The 18,612-nt window shown below is 46.6% G+C and overlaps 1 protein-coding gene across 1 annotated transcript; it reads left to right on the top strand.

Moving 5' to 3' along the window:
* Positions 1–11,092: 11,092 nt before the first annotated feature.
* Positions 11,093–17,949, top strand: LOC131480165 (pepsin-3-like). Its single transcript, XM_058662974.1, has 9 exons — positions 11,093–11,148; positions 11,550–11,706; positions 12,854–12,971; positions 13,857–13,975; positions 14,677–14,876; positions 15,767–15,883; positions 16,388–16,532; positions 16,671–16,769; positions 17,682–17,949. The coding sequence occupies exons 1-9, from the start codon at positions 11,093–11,095 to the stop codon at positions 17,829–17,831; spliced, it is 1,161 nt and encodes a 386-aa protein (XP_058518957.1). The 3' UTR covers positions 17,832–17,949.
* The last annotated feature ends 663 nt before the right edge of the window (positions 17,950–18,612 follow it).

Genomic DNA, 18,612 nt, shown 5'->3' with positions numbered 1-18,612 from the left:
TTTGAAGGGACTGGTGTTGGTAGTCTGCACTATAAAGTGACTATAGGTTCTTCAGAGGAAGATTTACTGCCATTGAGACTCTTAAGGACTAATACACATTCTCAGAGAACTGTGGGTTCAGCATGGAGTGACTCCTGTAGCATATCAAAGGAATCAAATTTCAGAATTTCCTGGCCGGGTGGCCAGCAGGCGCAGCCAGGCGCCAAATGGCACACTGGCCGCCTGCGAGCGGCTCACCCCACGTACTTACGTACGTGGTGGTAAGCCTGGCTGTGCTAGGCTGGACTCGTGGTAGGGCACCCGAGCACCCCGGGCAACATGGCTGCCCGAAGTTTGAGACGCTCAGGCCTCCGCCCGGCTCCTCCTAGCTCCTCCTCCACTCCAGCCGCATGGCGCGCTGAGGAGGTCCAGATCCGCTTCTCAGAGCCCTGGGACAATCCTCCCACTCCTAAAAGAGGGCCATCAAACCAGGATTCTGGCAATCTGGAAACCGCGCGGGAGCTCCTCCCCCACTCCAGCCGCATGGTGCGCTGAGGAGGTCCGGATCCGCTTCTCAGAGCCCTGGGACCACCCCCTCCCAATCCCAAAAGAGGGCCATCGAACCAGGATTCCAGCAGATCAGGAAGCCGCCCGCGAGCGGCTCACCCCACGTACTTACGTACGTGGTGGTAAGCCTGGCTGTGCTAGGCTGGACTCGTGGCAGGGCACCCGAGCACCCCGGGCAGCATGGCTGCCCGAGGTTTGAGATGCTCAGGCCTCCGCCCGGCTCCTCCTAGCTCCTCCCCTACTCCAGCCTCATGAAGCGCTGAGGTCTTTCTCCTTTTATTACCAAGCCTTTCAACAAAGCAGAGACAAACCTAGAAGAAAAGGAACAGGCAAAGCATATGGTTTTCCACTGCATTGAGCAGGCCATTTTCCTCTAGTTGTACATTCAATGTATCTTTAAATCCAGCTTCTCATTCTGTACCTTCTGGAACTCCCATAGCTCTTATATTTGCCATTTCCATAATGTCCTTTATTTTTTCTTTTTTTTTTTTGTTACATTGGATTATGTGACACTGTTTCATTGGCTCTGGGATTTCCCCAACCTCTCGCTGTAACCTTTCCCCATGGTTTATTCCTCTACCTTGGTGCAGCATTACACTTCAAATTCAGTCAAGATTCTTTCATTGCAAGCATAGAGTCCAGCTCTTGATTCCCCCTGTATGTCTTTGTAGTTTTACTATTGTCTAATCCTGATTTGAGTCTGTGGTCTATAAGTTATCTGTTATGTTCCTCATAGGTTATACTTCATGTCTTCCTCACACATTCTAAGGAGATGGAAGATTTCTCTGCTCCCGCCCCATTTCTGAGTATCATACGGTCTTAAAAGCATATTAGGTATTACTATTCTTTGATGTAGATCATAAGCAGTCTGACTCACATTGATTCTTGCTTCATTGGTTACTTCACAATATCTAATTGCATGAGGTACAGGCTGTTTTGGGGTTGAAATAATATTACAGCTTACAATACATTTTTCGGATTGACATCATTTCATCCTAAATTAAGGCAAACATGTGGTATCTAACCTTTTGGGATAAACTCATTTCCCTTAACATAATGGTTCCCAGTTGAGCCCATTGGGCCACAAAGAACTGCATTGCATTTTTTTAAATAGCCGAGTAGCATTCCATGGAGTAAATGAACCATAGCAAAAACTTGGAAGCCACCGAAATGCCCATCAACAGAAGACGGGATAAGAAAGTTATGTCCTTTACTTTTGAACACTATACTTAGCTTGACTGAGTTCCTCTTCCACCCTCTTGATTGCTTCTCTTTCTTGCAAGAAATACCACCAAGTCTGACAGTCTTTCTTCTGCTTCATCCATTCTACTCTTGAGGCTCTCCAGTGATTTTTCATTTGCTCCATTTTTGCTCATAATTTCTAATATGTCAGCATTCTTCTCATTTCTTGTAGCTCTTTCCTGTGTGACTCACTCCTAGAACTCCTGTATGTACTCCTCATTCTTGGCTAAGAAGCTCTAAAATAAGATTTAAAACTTGTTTCTGCCCCATTTCCTCCATGTCTTCCTCAGTTCCTCCTGACATTTACAAAGGCTTGTGTTCCTTTGTTGGGAGGCATCAGTCATATTCACTGTGCCTCTGTCTCTTCTTTTGCTCTTGGTCATTGCAATTCTGACTAGCAGAATCCTCTCTTTAGGACTTGCTTCTAAGCTGCAGTGACCACAGGGCTACAGGTCAGTTTTACTTTTCCATAAGGCACCTGGTTCTTTGTTGGGAGTCACTTGTATCACTCCCTACAGCAAGTTTCTGTCTCAGGCTCTTGTGCTAGCATCCACCACAAACTCCAAGCCCCAGCTTCAGCCTCACTGCTGTGCACCTACAAGGATCCTCACTACACTCCACCAGCTCCTATGTCTCTGTGCTAGGGCCAAAGCTTAAAGACACAGTCTTTCTCCCACTCACAATGCGAACAGTGCCTGGGTATAGTAAACGCATCAGTTGTCATAAATCACAGAGTTCTCGGCGTTGTTAGTCTTGTTGGTTTTAGGTATGAGGTTCATCTGAAACTCTTTCAGTAGGACAGAACCAGTAGGATATAATGTTGAGTAAGTAGTATTTTTCCTGTGGAATTATTTCAATGTGTTGAGCCATAAGTGAGTTCTCTCCAGGTTTAGTACCATTGCAGCTCACTGTTGTTCCTCCAACCTCACAGTTTTTCCTTCAGTACACAAAATGGCATTTAATGTGCTGCAGGAATGGGTATGGGCCTGCTCATAATAGGATCTAGGGATCAACTGATCCTACCTTTGGTGGCAGCAACAAAATGCAATACTGGTACTGTTTTCCCTGTGGGACAAGGGCATTGCATTCAAGCAGAAGAAAGCTTGCTCACAGCTCAGTGCATGGGCAGCTTACTTTGAGTTTCCAGCCCGCAACAGCCTTTTCCATTTGACCACAAAATGGCACCTGTAGCACTGCTGACATGTCTGAACGATGAAATCCCTGTATTCCTGTGCCTGCCTGATAATGCTCTGCCACTCTGCTTATGCCCATGGGCAGATTTAGCACATCTGAATGGCTGTTCTGTGCCTGTTTGCACCTCCTGAGCTGACACTGAATTCCCCATCCCACCTGGCCCCTGCTGAGACGCTGATCACCAATTACTGCTGAGGTATCTGACTACTATGACTGCTGCTTCTGAGTTTCCCAATGTTCTGGGTCTCAAGATGTCCATCTGCCATTGGCTTGTCCTCTCCTCTGTCTCAAAATTGCATTCTCTTCATGTAACCTGACTCATAATTCTCCATCTGTTTAATCCTGCCCTCAGAATATTCTACCCCTATTCACAACCAACAGACAAAACCCATTTTAAAAAATATTTCTAAAATGAATCAGAAGGAAGCAGTTCAGATTCCAATTTTTTTAAAGCTGATTTTCCTTAGAGGTAGCTCAGTGGAAAGCAGCTTGTGTTTGCATGCCAGCAAATGTGGATCAACTCTGTAAATCCCAGTTTAGCCTCCGTTTGACCACTTGGAGACACATGAGCAGAGCACCATCCAGCACAGGGTCACAAACAGAAAACAGAGAGACTTGGGCTTCAGCACAATACTCTGCACCACAAAGTTATCTTATCAGAGCTCTGTTTGCGCACCTGCAAAATGTATAGACCAGCTACGGTGCACAAAGCCTGCTGCCAGCTGGGGAATGACATGACACAGGTAAAATGGTCAGGACACCAGCACATTGGCAATCAGATTGCCAGGAGGATTCTAGTACAATCACAGTGACCTGCTTGCACAGAACTGCATAGATTTTCAGAGCAAGTAAATGTAGACAGTACCAAAGCTCCAGACCTTATAGACTTAATATCGAAGCAGCTCCACTATCCAGCCCACACACATGCTGTCGGTGTTGGGTGCCTTTCTGTCTAGCCACATCTGCCGCTGCCCTGGTTTTCCTGTCCTCCAGTGGCAGTGTTAACCCAAGAGGGAGGCCCACACTGTTTCTCTTCTAGGCCACTCCCACTCCCTGATTAAGCACTCTCTAGGTGGTTCTGGAATTTAACTTGACACATTTAGTCTCCAGTGCCAGCCTATGCCTGCTGATGCTGCAGCAAAGCCCAACCAATCCTCACCCACTTGAATTTTTGCTTGCACCACTCTGAAAAAAGAAAAAGTTACAAAACTAAAACCAGCAGCATTGAAGGTATTCTACACACACAGGGAATGGGTCCGGTGAAAACCCTAAGTACACAGCATGGCAGGCACACGGGGAAGGAGCCTCAACCCCGGAGTGCACACGTGGCTTGGGATCTCAGCAGGGACTGAGTTGTGAGTTCAAGGAATGCCTCCTGACACCCTCCACACAGCCACCGCCATTTTCTCACATGGCTCAGGGGAGTACCTGACCATTCACTACCTTCCTGTCCTAGTAGTGACCGTCTGAATGAAGCACAGGACACTGGACCCGTGAGAATTAAATCCTAGCTGGGAGCCTTGACTGGGGTGGCTGGTCTCACTCATCCTAGACACAGGGAGGAAGCACGCCCTATTAGTGTGGAAAGGGTAGGGACAAGCAACTGAGAAGCAGTGGAAATAAGCCCCTGAGCTCAACTACGGGACATAGAGAATGTGCAAAGTCCTTGCTCATGGCAGCTGACAGACTCTTGGCAAAACACAGTCACCACTGGCTACCAATCACAACCGTCAACCTCACAGGAGATGCCCCTGTGGGGCATCATCCCACAGGCACACAAGCCATAAAAGGGCAAAGTCTTGGCCTTGTCTGTGAGGGCCCTGTCAGCAGGTGTCGATGTAACAGATACATGCACTGCCCAGGAAAGAGCAATACCTAAAAGCAGGAGCAAGGAAGGCCTGGAGGCAAAGCATCCAGCTATGGATACTGGAACAACCAGGCAGCAGCTCCCTCGGAGGCCACCTGCACCTGTGCCCCCAAATTCTCAGTCCGTCTGTGGACCTGGCCCCTTTACATGCACGCATGTAGACAAAGCTCCGGATCCCCGGGAAGGTGAGGCAAGTGTATTGCCAGTTTCACTACAGCATAGAACAGAGATATGTTTTCATCTTTCCAATTCTAAATGACACTATGGCTTAATATGCCTTCTCACTCTGAGAGGCAGTCTGGCTTGGGGGTCAGAAAGGCATCGTGGGAATTCCATAACCCCATGGATTGAAGCAACAGTTGAAATTGGAGAGCTACACTATGATTTAGCTTTATCTTTGTGCACCCAGGAAAGCAATAAGTAATGGCCCAAGGGCTTGAGCAGCTGTCACCCATGTTGGTTACCTGGATACCACTTGGTGCATATCTTGGCCTGGTCCCAAACCACAACAGGATGGGATCCCTCGATGTGTGTGTGTGCGTGTGTGTGTGTGTGTGTGTGTGTGTGTTTGAATGGTGAGCCTCAGAAACAAATAATACAAATGGCAATATTTCTCCTTACACATACTGGAATGGTTAAAGTGGCTGACACATACAACTGCACCTACCATAAGGAGCAGGTGGCGTAAGTTAACAACATGATCACTTTGGGAAGCTGTGCAGCAGTTACTACACAATCCACAAATGCCTCCTCCACAATTCAGCAATGCCCTCTTTGCAAAGTATGCACATGTGCTCCAAAACACATCTACTAGAACAATCAAAGGCCACTGCTCACATGAACCCCACATGGAACTTCCCCAACTAAACCACAGATGATGAGGAAGATCATTCTCAGCCATCAAAGAAAGAAAAAGGAAGGAAAGAAAGAAATGAAAGGAGGAAGGAAGGAAGGAAAGAAGGAAGGAAGGAAGGAAGGAAGGAAGGAAGGAAGGAGGGAGAGAGGGAGGGAGGGAGGGAGGAAGGAAGGAAGGAAAAGAAAAGAAAGAAGGAAGGAAGGAAGACAGGAAGGAAGGAAGGAAGGAAGGAAGGAAGGAAGGAAGGAAGGAAGGAAGGAAGAAAGAAAGAAAGAAAGAAAGAAAGAAAGAAAGAAAGAAAGAAAGAAAGAAAGAAAGAAAGAAAGAAAGAAAGAAAGAAAGAGAAAAAAGATCAGTGAGACACACGAGCATGATTTACACAGTGCCATTTATCAAGAGGACAAATAGGCACACAATGGGACCCTTGTTGCTTGCAGTGACAACACTTATAATCTTGGGCTAGAAGGCTGTTGTCAGCTGGCAGAAGTGTGAGGGAGTTTTGGGACACTTGTGCTGCTGTGTCTCTACCTAGATCATGATGTTGGTGCCATGGTTTGAACAGGGTTGTCTCTCTGAACACCAATGTTCTACCCTTATGGCTTCAACAGGGACCACTTAACACCTTTGTGACCATTTGTGCAGTGAACCAGCTGTTTGATTCCCTCTCTCATGCAATCACACATACTCTCTGTCACACATTTTCTCTCCCCTTCTCCCTCTCCCTTCCCTCTCTCTGACACTTGATAAAAAACAAGCATTAAAAATAAATGTCAATAATGATGTAGAGTTAGAAGTAGTCACCTGGAAAATACATGAGCAGTTATTTCTTTGTTTTACAAAAAAGTGGAAAAAGCAACAACTTGAGCAGAATATACCCACATGATAAGACAATGTAGTCTCTCTTATGTGGTCTCTCTTGTATGGTGCCTTATTTATAAGTAAACATATACATTCGTTCACAATAAACTAGGTAGGTACTGGATAGTGCGGTTAGGAGTCATTTTTAAAAGATCTAAACATATTTTGAGTTAAGACAGACGAGAGAGAGAGAAAGAATCATTTGGCTGCTCCCCAAATGCCTGCCACACCAGTAAATGGACCTGGATAAAACCAGGAGCTCAGAAATTAATTTCAGTTGCAACAGCCCAAGTACTCAATACATCTATCACTTCCTGCCATCTGGGGTGCACATTTGAAAGAAGCCAGAATTGGGAAGAGAACATGGACAGGGACCCAGGCACTATAATATGCAATGTGGGCATTCCAAGAAGCATCTTAACCATTCCTTTAAGCATCTGCTTGTCAATTTGTTCTTCCCTACAATCTATACACAATAACCATGCACGGGAGAAGGTAAACACATTTGTGGTATACGTGTACTAAGAAAAACCTAAGCACAGACTTCAAACCTTTGGCACTGAAGAACTCTCCATTCAACTGCACTTTACATGAATTCATGCAAGCCCCTCATGTTATAAAGCATACTTGAAATCAAACGCATCAGGTTATAGAGCTAAAGTGAACTTTTCTCCCACAGCTCTGGAAGTGAAGCCACTTGTGGGGATGAGCAGTGCAGCACAGCCCTCCTGCATGGTGGAAGACCAAGCTTCAGGCTGAGACCTTGACGCAAAGATCAAGGGGCCCATCTCTTTCAGGATGATCAGCAAGCTCCATAGCACCTGTTATACCTAAGCACTTCATCTCTGCCTATCAGGAGTGGTTATTTTTTTTTCAGTTTCTTTCCATTGCCTCATATGATATGTCCATATATCAGAACTGAACACTATGGACCTTGGCAGGTGGAGGTCGGCATTAGAGATCTTATGCCCTGGACCCCTTCAGGCCAGGCACTGCCAACCTGGGTGTTGGGCAAGACTAATGGCTTAGTAAACATTCTTGTCCAATCTTTCCATGGTCCAGCCTGGCACAGCGAGATTGCATGGACTCTTTGCTGCAAGTCATGGGTATTCCTGATTGTTGATCAGAGAGGCCTGAATTAGGATTCCTATCTCTCTTCCAAGAGCTCTGACACATAATGAAGGTCAGGTAGAGTGCTGCTTGAAGAGCCCCTGGGGTGGCCATTATGGAATGCTCACTGACATGCTGACCTATGACAGGAACCAGGTGGGACAAGAGCATTCCAGGACCACAGCTCTTCTGAGAGACAGGGACCAGTCCCACCAGCACCAGTGCCTGCTGAGAAGAACTTGTGATGAACACCAAATCTTACCACCCCAACACACACTGCGTCAATGTTGACACAATAAAAATAATGATCTTAAGAGGAAACAAAGGAGCACAGATCTGACAGTATTCAGAAAAGTAGAAACACTCAACGAAATTGCACTGTTGTATCATGAAGGTTTACACAGGAACCAAACAGTTGCATCAACCTTCCCCTTCTCAGATCCCTGACATGCTCTGGAAATGGCCCTATGTTAGGAAAACAGCAAGGATGCACACATGTCTTGAGAAGTAGACTTCTCAAGAGGGTTGCAGACCCATTTGCTGTTGCTAATGATAAAATCACACACACACACAGGGGTCTTCTTCCTCTGGCTGGCTTCTGGGGCTATCCTCAAGCATTGCTGGGGGGACTTTCCCACAGGGCAATGTGTTTCATCAGAACCAACTATGGAGAGAGTGAGTATACAGAGACATGGCCAGCTGGATATAAGCTCCAATTTTATACACCAATACATCGAGGCTAGAGTTGATCTGCCTGCTGTGAACACGCTTGGATATGCTGAGATGGGAGCTGTGTTTGGCAGCTCCTTGATCCTAAAACAAAATATCTGGGCCATGTTCTTAGAAAGGATAGATATTTATTTACTTCATGTGTTATACATACCTGTTGAAAGGGCATGGTAAAATGTTTCTTTCTGGTTAGGTCTATGGAGGATGGTAGGACATGCAGAGAAAGCAGGCATGCCAGACCAGATTCTGAGAGTCAGACTCCAAGATCAAGCCCACAGCAACAAGGACATGAGAATGTCCTCCCCTGAGTGTGAACCCAGCACTACAAGGATGTCCCGGTAGGCTTCACCATTCCAACAGCACCATCCTGCACACTAAGCCTTTAATTCATAGACTGTTGGGAGCACTGCACATGTGCCCTGCCCTAAGATGATGCCTGGACCCTACTTCCTCTTGGAGACAGGTTTCAGGAAGTGCCCTGTGATTGGCCCTTTACTGCTTGCCTCAGGCGTGTAAGCTGATTGGAGGATTGAGAGATAGCCAGGGGCCTTGGGGGAGGGGTGAGGAGGTTCTCTGTGTAACGGAAATAACGGACTTAACTGACTTAACTGAAGGCTTCTGGGTAACGGATTTAACGGATAGGAGGGATATATAAGCCAGGGGCTTCTGCCCCAAAGAAGGAACTGAAGGTTGAAATAAATGTGCCTCTGAAACACTCTCCAGTATCGGGTGATTTCTTCCGCGGGACGGGAGACACAGATAATAGACCTATGGTAGAACTTTTCAAATGCAAACTAACATCCTAATCATACAGGCACCAGGCTACAGAGAGTCTTGCCCTGCTCCCTCAATCTGTGCTATAACATCAGCCACTGCTCTCCAGACTGCAGCCTCCAGTGGGTCTCTATCACCCGGGTCGGGTTTACAACACTGGATAAGAGAAGGATGCAACATCAGCCACACATACCTCTTCTGTCCGGCCTGTAAGTAGAGGAAGCACAATACCTTCACCTCAAAACCTGTGAGGATGCTTCACCTGCATGGTCCTATGCATTCTCTGCATTGATTGTTCTAGATTCCTCGGCTTCTCCACCCAAACTGAGAGCCAAGGCTCCTTGACATCCAAATGGGACTTCAAACTCCACAACCTGACTATGGCAGAACTATTACCCAAACCATAAATGACCACAAGGCTACCCAGAGTCATACGTTCCTCATTCCATACTCCTGCTCTTTCCTCTTCTTATGCCAGCCCTTGTTGAGTCAGAGGCATCTCAATCTTCTTGTCATAAATCCCACACAGAGCTTCATGAGGACTTGGATTTGGGTTTCCCACAGCTCTTCCCACAGAGCTCATGGCTGATGCCAGATGTGCAAGGATGTATTGTGTACTCTCAATAAGCAATTCTGTGGGCTCCAACACCTGCTGAGGAACCTTCACCTAAGTGGATTCAGTTCAATTCTCTCTGTTGGAAGAGAACACAGCATCCCATTAGCAGCTCCCTAACCTCAGTCATGCCCTAGTTCAGATCCAGGTACAAGTTTGACAGGAACAAAGCTGGGTTTTCACAGCCCTTTGCTCAGGATCAGTGAATTTTCTGACTGATGAACGGCAGACATGGAAGCATACTTTACTGTACAATTTTGACGACAGAATTAGGCAGCCAGATGATGGAACTCAGAGAGAGAGCTGGGAGATCTTGGAGATACAGCCTCCATCCCACGAGGTTGAGCTGTGGTCTCACAGCATGTTGGTGGCTTAGTTTTGCCTTCAGAAGACCTCTTTGAAAAGCTTCTGTATTTGGGAAAAGACTATGGGACACCATTTTGGGACATGATTGCTGACAGATTGGTTGGGAGTCCCAGTAGGGACATGGGCCTGCTGTTGTCCCATAGATGTTACCACGGGACTCCTCAGCTGAGCAGAGTCTGAGGACCAAGTATGAAACCAATCATAGCAAAGAATTTCTTTATGATTCAGTGAAGCATGAGAGATTAGGGATGCTATGTCCCACCTTAGGAAAGAGAATTCGGGTGTGCATGTCTTGGGTGAGGGAATGCTGAGCCAGCTACCAGGGTGAGAAAACAAATCCTTTTCCACACACATACATCCTATAGTAACAGCAAGCATGAATCTATTTATACTGAAAAACGAGACCTGCTAGGATACACAGAACACTGCCGGTATTCTCCATGTTGGCTCACACAGCAGCACGGACCTCAATCACCTCAGGCAGCTCTAAGCATTCCAACCATCTGTGTCATTAGGACAAACTGGGGGACAATGAGCTTCTGCAACACTGCTGCAATGTTGTGCTCAGTGCACTGCTGAATAATTTATTCAAAATAGTAATTGTGGAAGTCATAACATGGGCTATTCTCATTTCTGAAGTAATAGTCATGACTCTATGGCTGGGAACTCTTGCCACGTGCACTCCAAACCATGGGATGCAGGGTTTAGTGGAAAACTACTATTCAATAAGCAACTACTAAGAACGTGACACTGAGCAGCAAATCTTATCAGTGACTATTCTGTTTGCTGCTAAGTGTGATAGCAGGTGGCATTGACATGCCTGATAAGGGTTATTACAGTCAGCAAGTGGCCCCTATATAAGCCGTGGCTCTTGCCTGCTGCTGCACACCTGCCACTCGACCTGCTTTCTGCACGGACTCAGGAGACAGGAAGAACCATGAAGTGGTTACTGCTGCTTGGCCTGCTGGCACTCTCTGAGTGCATTGTGCACAAGTGAGTCTGGGCTTGAGCACCAGGAAGACAGGTTCCAGGGGTTTCTCAGCCTGTTGAGGCTTCCCAGCCCGCTGAGGCTTCCTGTGCTCCTTGTGTTTCCTCTGCAACTTTCCTCCTTCCTTCCTCTCAGTCTTCCACCATCTGTTCTTTCCCTTCCTTGCCTCTATTTCTGCCACCATGGGAAGCTACACTGTGATGTATTTTACAACCCAGACCTGGAGGACAGATGAGGTTAGATGTCAGCCCCATCACGAATTATCTTGTGACCTCACCTCTGTGCAGTGCTCTGTAACAGATGTCTCTTAGACTAGTTTCTCGGGCTTCTGCAGCATCTCCTAATTAAAACCCGGGACCAGTTATCCATAATCTCCTAATCATGCATGATCCAATGTTCTGTTTAGGGTCCCCCTGGTCAGAAAGAAGTCCTTGAGGAAGAACCTGATTGAGAAGGGCCTGCTGAAGGACTACCTGAAGACTCACACCCTCAACCGGGCCTCCAAGTACTTCCCCAAAGATGTCTTGGCCTCTGGTTCTGAGAGCCTGGAGAACTACCTGGATGTGAGTGAATGGGCAGGTGGAAGGGGCAGCAACAAGGACTGAGGTAGCAGCACAGGGGCATGCAACACACGTGCATAATGGTCAGGGATTGTCCCTGGACCTCAGAAGCTCAAAGTTGTAGGGAATCACAATCACTGTTGGTCCTTTCCCATGTCCTTCATTCAGTTGTTCATTGTTTCAGTGGTTATGTAATCTGAGAGCTGCATTCTAGACCCAGGCTTGTGATGGAAACAGCGGGCAGCATTGAGCTTTAAAGTCACAGTTCCCAAGGAGGAAAGGATGACTTCATTGAACCTCATCAACCCAGTGAGAGCAACACTGGGTTCGGGGCCATTCACTGAGAGTTCTCTTTCTGAGACTATGGCTCCTTGAGGACAGGCAATGCTCATAGGGGCAGTGAAGGAACAACTGGAGTTCCCAGGAAAGGAAGGGACTTCCAGGGAGCATGAAGCCTCCTTTTGGCCACAGGTCAAGGAGAAGCCTAGTGCATTTGTGGGTTGCAGAAGAGTGTGAGACAAAGATGAGGAAGGAAGGAAGCATGGTGGTGCTGGTGAGGTGAAGGGTACATGGATTTGGCAAAACACACAGAATAAAGACGCTGGAGTGACCTGAAGCTTTTCGCTTCCAGGAACAGTACAAAGGCTGGGATACTGGAGCAGAGTGAGCAATGGGGAAATGTTGACTCTGAGAATAAAAACGTTGTTCCTTTCCTAAAACCTGCTGTTCACAGAAAGTTTTAGGGACAAAATGATTTCCTTGAATTACAGTGTTAGTGACTTGTATGTCTCCTCATCAGCCAGTTAATGAATGAACAGCTGAGCCTTGCCTAGTCTGTGCTCCAGGTTATGTCACATCCCCTGAGAAGTGTGACACTGACACAGGAAGGGCACCAGCTGAGAGAGGACAGCACATCTGCCTTGGGTGTAAATGTGCTCAGCAGAGAATACTTAGAGGCAATCAGGAAGCAGTCAGAAAAGACTTCAAGGAGGTGTGGAGACCAGAGCTGGGACATGGAGCAGGTAGCACTGGATGGGAATGGAAGATGAAGGGAGCAGAAGATAAAGAATTGGGAAGAGAGTTGATCATTATGGGAGGTTGCGTGTGGTAAACCCCTGGTATTCAAGCTGTGCTGTCCTGATCCCTACAGACTGAGTACTTTGGCACCATCAGCATTGGAACCCCCGGTCAGGACTTCACCGTCATCTTTGACACTGGCTCCTCCAACCTCTGGGTGCCCTCTGTCTACTGCTCCAGTGCTGCCTGCAGTGAGTGTCTGCCATCCACACCTCCTCTACATTCACTCCTGCCTACTCAGCATCAGGTGATGCTGAGAACCCTAACCACTCAGTGACATCATACAGCTTTCACTCTAGCCTGTTGCAGTCACTCAGGGACACAAGCACTAGGACATACTCAAGCGGCTTCTGTGAGCCATGCACTGGGCACAGGTGTACTAGAGACAACGGGGAAAAGGTGGTCAGATGGACTCATGTACAGTGTGACATCTAAAAGATGCAGTGATGAAGTGTTTCAGGCTGGCTGCCTCACTGGGTCCTACATAAGACAGTGGATGAATGTTGGGCTGGGACATCATGGAGAATAGAGAGGAACACACAAGTCAGTGTTTTGCCCAAGAAAGAGACTTTGTCAGTGTAAAGTCTTTTCCAGCTCTACCCTTTATCAGCTTTTCCAGCTCTACCCTCTTCCAGATTTTGTCTTGAAGTTTTAATTTATGTTCTATTGGTATTGTTATTTTCCATGGTGCAGTTTTGTAAGTATAGGGATTTTCCTCGTTTGAGGAAGTAATTGGGGAATCAGTGGCACCAAAACACAAGCCAGTATTGGTGTGGCAGCGCTCAGCACCATGGACAGCGACCTCCAAACTCTCTGCTTATGCTGGGAAATGTGGGAAGACTTAAAGTCAGTTGTGAGGTTAAATAGAGACATGCTGCTGAGCACCAAAAACATGAGATTGGAACCTGGTGACTCTCGATCTCTAAATGTCATCTTAAACATCATCCTGGGTCAGATGTCATGTTCCTTCTGTATAGCCCCACACAAAAAAAGAAATCCAATTCCAAGAACACATGCTTATACACTGCCATAGCTTTCCAACTGGAGGTTAATGATGACACTCCTTGCCTTTGCAGGTGTCCATAACCAGTTCAACCCTGATGACTCCTCCACCTTTGAGGCCACTAGCGAGACAATCTCCATCACCTATGGCACTGGCAGCATGAGCGGCATCCTGGGATACGACACTGTGAATGTGAGCACCTGAGATCTCCATTTCCTCATACTCTCTGTCCCTGGGGCCACCTTCCAGACACTAGGTGACTTTAGTGAATGACCCAAGACATGATGTTTCTAATAGTATTGTCTTGGAGATCACACAAGCAGCATAATGTGTGGTTCTAGGATTGATGTGGCAGAGCTGTCACATACACATTCTAGGGCTCAGCTTTGTATGAATAGACACATCGTTCCTAGAGTCCTCAGCTAAACACGGTGCTAAATGTTATGAAGAAAGCAATGAGAAGGGACACAATTGCTCGATTATCTATTAGCATCTCCCCTCTTCCTCCTGTTCACTGTTGTTTTATGTGCTTCACTGACTTATAAAGGACATGTCAGTTTTATGAGGCCTTAATTTATAGGATACTCCTTTGCATTTGACTGACCAAAATCCACCCACCCAGTGACCATCCATTTCATCTTAGCCTCACACAGCAAGTCACATCTGTGCCTATGAACACATCAGTGCCCAATGGTTTGTACAGTGGGATGATACAAACATTGCAGAAAGCAGTACTTCTCCATCTCTCACAGCCTGATGCCCTGGACATTGGGTACTCCTATAGTGATAAAAGGAAGAAGACTAGTTCTGGGTCCGGGCCTGGAGTCCATAGTACTCCAAGGAACATGTGCTCATGGGAGAATCATCTCTGTCACCCCTTCCTCCTTACACAGGTTGGAGGCATTGAAGACACCAACCAGATCTTTGGCCTGAGCGAGTCTGAGCCCGGCTCCTTCCTCTACTATGCTCCCTTTGATGGCATCCTGGGTCTGGCCTACCCCAGCATTTCTGCCTCTGATGCCACACCTGTCTTTGACAACATGTGGAATGAGGGCCTCGTGTCCCAGGATCTCTTCTCCGTCTACCTGAGCTCGTAAGTTGGTACCCTGGAGATTCTTCCATACACATCATTTCTACTTCACCCAAAAAGGATTATCCAGGGCTGCATGCCTAGGAATGAGCTTAGAGCAGGGAAAAGTTTGAAGTTATTAAATCTAGAACAGCACAAATGGGGTAGTAATATTGTCATATCCCTGTTGGGTTCACATGTTCTTTCTCTTTTTTCTAACAATCAGTCCTCATTCACAGTTATTGACAACACTAAGTGTTATCACTTGTTTAATTTTGACTTCATGATCCATTTGCTCTCGAGGAGCAGTTCCCTCATCCTTAGTGCTCAAAAGGAAATATGTAATTTGCATATTATTGGGGCTGTCCAACACATGGAAGAGCATGCACTAAATATGGGCCTCTGATCCATGTGCCTCAGTAACCTCTGCTGCCCTATTTAGTCATAATCATGACCATCAAATATGTCTTTAGACACTGACAATAACTAGCCCTAGGCCTGAACTTCCCATACCACCACAAGGCCTTAAGAGACAACTGCACTAAATTCACTTCTCTTGTGGTCCACAAGGTAACAACAGTGAGTATCAGCATGCTAAGGACACAATTGGGAACACAAATTTGTAGGTTCGATCTTGACTACAACTCCACAACTATGTGAACCTGACCAGGTGACCTTACTTCTCTGAGACACAGGGTCTTGAAAAGTCAAAATGGTATGGACCACTGTGTAGAACTGGCATTACAAGAGAAGTACTCATGCCAGCTACATATTGAGCAGAGCTCCTGGCTCTCACAAGTACCCCATCAATGGGAACTCCAGGTCTGTACACAGCAAATATGCAATGTGTGCCTGAATGAATAAATGAATCAATGAATACCTGTCTTCTCTCCCTGCCACTGAACTTCCCACAGTGATGATGACAGTGGCAGCGTGGTCATGTTTGGTGGCATCGATTCTTCTTACTACACTGGAAGTCTGAACTGGGTGCCTGTCTCTTATGAGGGCTACTGGCAGATCACCGTGGACAGGTGAGACCACACTGCTGCCTGCTGTCCTGGTATGATCTTTGAGCTCATTTCTTTGTGGACTCTGAATGATGTGCTGTCCTGATCTGCTTGGATCAGCCAGCACATTTGGGAGTAAGTTGGGTTCTTCCCCACACACACAGAGTCCAGGAAAGTTAACTCACAGAAAGGGAAGAAAGCAGAGGTCTACCCTGGCACCTAGATCTACAACAGGAACAGGACATCCACTTCTTTGCTGTCTGGGTCACCTCACCACATCTCAGCACACTTGGCGAGGCATGGCAAACCAAGTATCCAATAGCATAGAGGCAACCTGGGAATAATCTGAAATTCTTTCTCTGTAGGAAGACTGTGGTATGCATTTTAGGACCAAGCCCAATAACTGAGAAACTGTCTCAGTCCAACCATTCCTGGTCTAATTGAAGTCTGACTTCCCAGCTGTTCTGCTACCTAGGGTCACAAGTGTAAGGTGGGGACTCATTGAACCATTTGGTCTCTCTCCGTCAGCATCACCATGGATGGGGAGACCATCGCTTGTGCTGATGGCTGCCAGGCCATCGTGGACACTGGCACCTCTCTGCTGACCGGCCCCACCAGTGCCATTTCCAACATCCAGAGCTACATTGGCGCTTCTGAGAACTCTGATGGCGAGGCAAGTCACACAGGGATCTGACCTAGCACACAACCTGTGCGAGTATCATGCTCAAGAAATCAAACCCGCTAATTCTTTTTGCTTTTTTTTCCTGTTCTTTTCTTAAACCCTCTAATTCTTTACACTCATACCTTCCAGATGGTTGTCAGCTGCTCCTCCATGTACTCCCTGCCCAACATTGTCTACACCATCAATGGAGTCCAGTACCCTGTGCCCGCCAGTGCCTACATTCTGGAGGTAAGGAAGCACTTGGCAGTTGCTTGGAAGCCCCCACAAAAGTGGCCACACATTCTCCTCTGCATGAGGGAATGGACACTTCTCCTAGCTGAAGCCAAGGCTCAGGGGGACTCCTGCTTTGCACAGCTGTAGATAGTGTGAACTCCCAAAGAGTGCATGAATGAGTATTGGATTAAGCCCCTAAGCATAACATGAGGTGAAAAAAACATGATTGCATGAAGTGGATTTGGTTTGTATAGACACCTGTAATCAGGTTCCTTAGCCTCAATATCTTGCCTTTCAATGCTGAGCAAAGTGTTACCTCTGTCAGCTTCATTTCTTCTTCTAAAACCAGAGGTGTCAGCTTATCCCACCATGATTGTGGTTGGGGGTCAGAGTGGTGCTGATCACAGCTTTATTCCAATGAGTTTTAGGAAACTTCTTGTCTCCTTCTATACATCCATGTGCAAAACCAGTTTCTCTTAGTGGGCTGACCTTACTCAGTGAGAATTACCTGTGTTTAGGCCTCTCCTCAGGTGAATGTAGTCTGCATTCATGGCTGAGCTCAGTGATGCAGGGAGTGAGATGACCCCACGGCTGACTACTATGCTATTGCCCTTGATCTGAACACTGCACCCTGGGTCATTCCAAATCTCTTTCCCAGAACCTGACATCTCCCTAGACACAGTACTGAGATCATGGCCCTGTGTCTTGCCATGACAGTATACAGTGCCTAGCAATTGTGCACACCAAGAGAGCAGAGATGAGATTCTGCAGGCTAACCCAGAGCAGCTAACCCAGTCTCTGAGCAGAGACAGAAGCTCCTTTAGGCACACTACTTGAAGTCAGAACAAGGAGCTCTTGATGGTTACCATTGAGTCCCTGCAAACCTCACTATGTTCCCCATCTCACATCCTCTTCTCTCTTCTCCAGGAGGATGGTGTCTGTGTTAGTGGCTTTGAGGGCATGGATGTCGACACTTACACTGGCGAGCTCTGGATCCTGGGTGATGTCTTCATCCGCCAGTACTTCACCGTCTTTGACCGTGCCAACAATCAGGTTGGCTTTGCTGCTGTGGCTTAAGTCTACAACTTTGAAACCTCTCTGAGAGGTATCTGGCCTCCTTTCTGCATCCCCTTAGAAGGATTGGATTCTCCTGATTGTTCTTCCAGAAAGACAATCACCTTGCAATGCAAGTAGATTCTTGACCTAGTTCCCAAACATTCCCATAATAAAGAATAAAGCAGCTGATGAAAATTTGAATGGCTGGTTTTTTTTCACTGGTATGTCACCTCCCATTGCTGGGGTGACAGCGTGAAACTGACATGAATAAATAAGTGTACACATACTTGGATATCACCATAGTGAAATTTCCTATCAGGCCAGAAGTGATTATAGGGAACCCTTATGGACAGCAAGAACTCACAAGGGCTGAGTGAGAAGAATTTGTTCTCAGGTGCATTCAAATTCTGGAATTATTTTATGAAAAATACAGCATGAAAAGGTCATTGCAAAGTCTAGAAATACCCTAAACCTCACTCAATCATACATTCTAAAATCTATATGGGAAGGGAAAGGGCAATCATCAGGAAAATTATTATCTTTTTTCCTATTAGTGAGAACTAAATAGTTCAGATTCTACTTCAATAAATTCTTCCCTTAAAGTAACAGGCACAAATCTTCAACAGTGTTTACCATGAAAGAGAACCTAGTGAGTTCTCTGTTGGCCTTTCAGTTTTGCAATTGGAGGCAGGAGAACAGAAGACCATAGAAATTGAGTTAGGCATAATGAGAGACCTGGGCTTCAGTCCAACACTCTCTACAGGAAACCAACCTTCACACACTTCTATTTTTCCCACCTTCA

The sequence above is a fragment of the Ochotona princeps genome, chromosome 4 (genome assembly GCF_030435755.1).
Source record: "Ochotona princeps isolate mOchPri1 chromosome 4, mOchPri1.hap1, whole genome shotgun sequence".
Taxonomy (NCBI): domain Eukaryota; kingdom Metazoa; phylum Chordata; class Mammalia; order Lagomorpha; family Ochotonidae; genus Ochotona; species Ochotona princeps.
The sequence above is the reverse complement of the archived record's forward strand: the minus strand, read 5'-3'. Positions and strand labels throughout refer to the sequence as shown.

Excerpts from the sequence above, each read along its gene's own strand:
- LOC131480165 (XM_058662974.1), top strand. The coding sequence starts at position 11,093 with ATGAAGTGGTTACTGCTGCTTGGCCTGCTGGCACTCTCTGAGTGCATT. Across the intron at positions 13,976-14,676 it reads TGGGATACGACACTGTGAAT|GTTGGAGGCATTGAAGACAC; the intron begins GTGAGCACCTGA and ends CTCCTTACACAG. Across the intron at positions 16,533-16,670 it reads CTGAGAACTCTGATGGCGAG|ATGGTTGTCAGCTGCTCCTC; the intron begins GCAAGTCACACA and ends CATACCTTCCAG.